The following is a 5,312-nucleotide window of genomic DNA, read 5'->3' on the forward strand; positions in this document are numbered from 1 at the left end:
ATGCTACAACTGAATTCACTAAATAAACTGTTAACTAGAAAAACTAATTTAACAGTAATTTCATAAAAAGAAAAGCAACAACATATTTTCCTGACTTATTAGACTACATGGTAGTCATAAAATATATACTCATTGTGCTCCAATGTGCAAGAGAGTTTCCCCATAATCTTGACCTTGATACTTATTTCATTAGAACAACTTTAGCTACTGATATTGCATGTACTGCATTTTGTACCATGAAAAATTAATGGAACCCTTATGCGTAGATAAGAAGCTCTGCCTAACAACCAACTATGATTGAAATATTTCACGAGAAAAGACAACAAAAAAGGATCAGAAGACAAATTCCAGTAAACTTAACTTGAGTCACTGATAATAAGACTCCCTGATATATTTGTCCACTCACAGAGAACTAACTGGGTTTCTTATACCTAATTTTTTATCAACTGAAATGTGATTTATTGCATAGTTCCATGTGTATGGTAAAAAATAATAATCAAAGGAAGCTCTGCAACAGTCTGGAAAGATCCTAACTAAAATCACAGAACCACAGAGCACCATAGACATAATTCTGTGGTAAGCCACCATACAATTCTTGACAAACACGTTTCTTTCCTTTTCAAATATCTCCGGCGTAAGAAGTATTACAATCATACTAGGAGAAAATAAAATAACACTATTCTTACACTTTCATCACATATTAGTTTACTTTATCTTTATTTTGTGTAGCTTCAGCTTGAAACCCAAAATTTCAGAGAGGACTCCTGATAAGGCTGATAATATCACAACATTTGTTATGTTGTACAAATAGGGGTTGGCTGATAAGCCTGAGATCTTGAATGGACTCTCCAACTCCTGAAACAGAGAGTGATAAAATCAAATTTTCCTACAATTGTCATATTGGACACAAGTGGAAAGTAAGGCACTATCAATTTACCTTTAAAAGATCAGCTGCTAGTTTCAAAACACTGTTGGCAACCATCAGTTCTTCTTTCTTGTTGGGTTTCTGCTCAATTTGAAGGTATAAATTGATCTAAACAAATACAAAAACGAGATTAGAAAAATGTTACACAAGATGTATATCAAGAAAAGTATATCTGAAAAATATGTATACCTGCTCTGTTATAAGAACTGATAAATTACAGTACTTCCGATTGATATCAGTTCCTAAAGTCATAAATCGAAGAAGGAACAAACCCAGGGACAGGCACCAACAAAGTGCTTCCATGTTATACTGGGAATTAAGACGTACTGATTCCTGTAAGTTTAGAGGAAAAAAATCAAATAAATAAACAAACAAAGCATGATTAAAAAAAAAAAAATGATCTGTACTAACAGGACAAACAGTATTTTAGTTCATGCAGTCCTTGTAGCCATACAGGTAGGATTCCATAAAATACTGTTTGGACAAATTGTATAATTGGGCAAAACTTTAATGTTTTTGGTTAGGGTTTTGTCTTCAAAACATTAGTAAAAGTAATGGGGAGTCAACGATTATTATTGATGTACTGAGTTAATTTTCCTAGACTCCTCTCAGCAAAACCCAGGGAACATATCTCAATCTTCTGCACTAGGAACACACAACACTCGTCAGCAGGCAGCAGGCGCAATCCGCACACATCAGCTGCATACTCACGAGGGCGCGTTTTTTACATGAGCTTGACTGCTTGAGTGAAGAATTACTTGACTGCACGGCTACATGACCATCACAATATGCATTGCCATGATCACCCCAACTGACCTTAAGAAGCTCCACAATGAGGAACGTAAGGAGGAGTAATGTGATGATAAAAGCAGCTGACACCAACATGTCAACTGAGCGCTGCGGACCACGTTTCTAAAAAAGCAATTTTTAAAATGAAATAATCAGGATTGTAAACAATTCTAAATAGTTTACTTGGCCATGAAACTTACCCTCAGATAAGAGCGCACAGAAAGCCAAGTTTTAATATTACGAACTTTATTTAGGCGGAAATGGGGGAGCTCAGATTTTCTGGCTCGTCTAAAAGATGTTAAGTGAGAAAAGAGCTTGGCATAAAGAAACCGTTGCTTAAATGACCTTTCAGCAACAGCAAGTAAGAAGAAGAATAACTCTGCCAATGCAAAACGTTCTAAAAGTGCAATTATCATGATAGTGCGTTCACTGCAAATAATAAAACATGATAACAGAATGAGGACAGCCCTTAGAAAAAGTGTAATTACTCATGTATCTGAACACATTATCTAACATAACATACCAAAAAGACAATCCAAAGGCACCACTTATCATGATGGTAGAACATTCTGAAATGTATTCCAAAACTTGTGACATATTCCAACTAGAAAGATGTACTGAACTGTTGTTCAAATCAGGATGTAATGAAGGTAATGATACATCCACTGCTGATGATATCAACAGCCGACAAAATGGAGGCACTAATGATAGCAATAATGCTAATACCATTCCTAGAACCAAAAAGGAGAAGGTTTAGATTACATGGATATTAATAGATATTTTGCTATCTAGTACGAGCAAGTACAGAAATCTTACCCAAATAAAAGTAGTCCATGGTGTCTGGCATTGCTTCAACTCTTGCAATAATTGCTGAACTTATATCAAGAACAGACAAATCTGCTTTTTTCACATCTCGACATTCCCACATGGTACAACTTACTTTGTCAGAGGCAGCACAGCTTGGACTTAATATTACTGTTGGAGACTAGAACATGTAACAAAAGTTTTCAGATAAAATTGGATTTAAAACTTGGAAACTTAATGCAAAATAGCAATCAGCTAGAAAGAAAATATACCTGCTCAAATTCCCAAGCAAATGGATGGTCATTTAGTTCAACAGGTGCAGCTTGGGAATCAGATTCATCCATATCAGAACTGTAACTGCATTCTTCAGAATTTGTGGTTACACCCATATAATCAGTTGCTGAAGTTGTCCCTCCTTCAGTAAGATTTTGATTATCACAGCCTGACCCAACGGCTCCTGGGGATGATAATCTTTCATCCCCTCCTTCCTCACTTTCATCACAGCAGCTACTATTGTAACTGCTCTCTTCAGCTGTGACTATTGGGCACTTCAGTAGCAAATTTTGAGAGCCTCGTCGTCTCTCTAATAGTGTTTCACTCTAAAAATAGAAAATAAGGGTAAAATTACAACTTTAATAACTCACTTGATTTAAACAATATACAATATTTAATACCATACCTCTTTGTTTGTGGACAATCCATCACTGTCTGTGTCTTGAGCAGCACGGCAAGTGCGAGGTAGAGGTGCTGATTGTCTTCGTTGTATGATATGATTTCTGTTCATAATTTTATCAACTTCCTCACATGACCAACCCCCATCAGATTCTCTTCGAGAGTCCTTGCGAGTTTTGCCTCGCCACTCAGTGCTGGAATTGCCTTCATTATTGCTTAGATCAAAATCTGAGGCACCAAGAGGTTTTTTCTCAAGGCTGTCTTCTTCCTCCTTACATGTATCAATTATTCTAAACTTAGATGGTTTTTCCTTATATGTTTCAAACACATCTATATTAGGTACTTTATCATCACAAATTACATTTTCACAGCACGTGTTATTAAAATTAGTTTCAACCTTGTCCTCTTGATTTCTTTCTATATTCAACCGGCATTTGTCGGGGCATTTTACAAATATTTCAGGGAATTCATCTGAATTTTTCTTGACTTTAGGTAAGTTTGGAGAATTTCCTGGTTCTATATCTTCATCCACTGGTTCGTCTCCATTTTCACTGGAACCATTTCCATTTAAACTCTCAAACCCGTCATCATCTAGAGGGGTACCTTCACGTCCTGCTTGATTATTAACTGGTCTGTAAGAATATTGAAAAAAAAGTTGTGAATAAAAGAACTTTTCAAAAAAACTTTTAAAATGGAATGTTTTATTATATTTTGAAACTCACTCCTGCTCAACACTATCTTCATCATCAGCTGGCTCTTTAAAGCATACTCTTATTTTGGGAGGATCCTCACAGTTCCCCTCTGCGTCTGCATCAGAAAGTTTGCATTTTCTGCTGGAATCATCTATTTTCCTATGGTTGAAAAAAGCAAACACAATTACGTAAAAGAATGTAGTAGATTTTTGCCAAAACAAAAGCACTATATACCAACATACCTCCTCGGAATAACTCTCTTGTTGAATTTCCCACTAACTTCATTTAATGAAGGTTGCTTTTCTGTTTCTGGAGTGGAGGATTTTAGATCAGGATCTGTACAATTAAGAGAAAAGGTTTTAAAAACATTCAAATTTTCTAAAACGTATATCAAAAGTTCCAAACTGATACACACTTAAAGAGCGAATCCGACTTGGCAGTTGAGTTCTACGCTTTGTACGTTTAATACGTCTCCTTGACCTATCATGTAATTCTGGAGGTTGTCCATTGTGTGTACAAACAATTTGTGAATGAATAATGGAAAGAATAATCATCATAAAGGTTGGAACAAGCACCTCACATGCTGACACATTCTGCCAAGTGAAACCAAAAAGTTGTAATCAACACATAAAAGAATAGAAATATTATAAAAAACAGAAGAGAGAGAGAGAGAGAGAGAGAGGGGGGGAGAGGGAGAGAGGATCTTACATCAGCTACATCTTCGGGATGATGTTGGATGAAGTGAATATATAATCCAACATTGAAGGCTTGTAACAAGTATAAGACCAACAAGACTAAAAATGCTTTTAGTGATGTTTGCTGCACCCACCAATGCCAATAAGCTGGCAAAAATAAGAGGCGTAGGATACCAAGGCGAGCAACAGTAATGAGACCATGCTTGGGCTTTGCTTTCGGGAAGGAAGAACCTACAAATAAAAAGCAGCCATTTAAATAAATAAAAACAAATATGTGTACAGACTTGACACACAATAGTAGTAGCTTTAACTGAGATGAGACGACAAGGGGAGACCTCTTACCTCTGACTAGATCCACATCAATGAGTTCGGTCTTGAGCTTTGCAGACTTCCTGGGTACGTGAGTGAGCCCATGCAAGATTCTTTGTTCTACAGTTCGCTCCCATAGTTGCTTGTCATATGTTCCAATTTTTCTCTGGTACCAAATAGCTACCTCCTGCAGGCCCATGGCGAGATTTATTATGGCCTGCTCAGAGCCAGAGGCCAATGGTCTACATGATCCGCCAGCTTCTGCAACAGAGACGGCGACAAAAAAAATGAAACGTCAATTAGCGATGCCACTCAATAACGCTAACCGCGCGCTCTTTGGCGGCGTGCCGACCCGGCAGTTCAAAAAGGGAGGGAACAAGGGGGAGGGGTGAGCTAAGGAGAAGCGGACAGGACGCCGCCGTCTCA

At 37.2% G+C, this 5,312-nt stretch overlaps 2 protein-coding genes across 5 annotated transcripts in view; one reads left to right on the forward strand and one right to left on the reverse strand.

The window, feature by feature from the left end:
* Positions 1-5,179, reverse strand: part of LOC113203793 (protein phtf) — a gene marked incomplete in the record, with an annotated part of 15,352 nt that extends 10,173 nt beyond the window's left edge. The window contains 14 exon segments of the mRNA XM_052272004.1: positions 1-855; positions 938-1,033; positions 1,115-1,258; positions 1,742-1,837; positions 1,915-2,143; positions 2,238-2,445; positions 2,531-2,699; positions 2,791-3,117; positions 3,198-3,822; positions 3,913-4,041; positions 4,125-4,218; positions 4,298-4,475; positions 4,591-4,808; positions 4,920-5,179. Coding sequence (XP_052127964.1) covers positions 706-855; positions 938-1,033; positions 1,115-1,258; positions 1,742-1,837; positions 1,915-2,143; positions 2,238-2,445; positions 2,531-2,699; positions 2,791-3,117; positions 3,198-3,822; positions 3,913-4,041; positions 4,125-4,218; positions 4,298-4,475; positions 4,591-4,808; positions 4,920-5,085 — 2,829 coding nt within the window.
* Positions 1-5,312, forward strand: part of LOC113203795 (WD repeat-containing protein 20) — a 16,171-nt gene that overhangs the window by 1,284 nt on the left and 9,575 nt on the right. The gene's annotated exons all lie outside the window — the stretch shown is intronic.

The sequence above is a fragment of the Frankliniella occidentalis genome, unplaced genomic scaffold, assembly GCF_000697945.3.
Source record: "Frankliniella occidentalis isolate FOCC.00 unplaced genomic scaffold, Focc_3.1 Scaffold184, whole genome shotgun sequence".
NCBI lineage: Eukaryota > Metazoa > Arthropoda > Insecta > Thysanoptera > Thripidae > Frankliniella > Frankliniella occidentalis.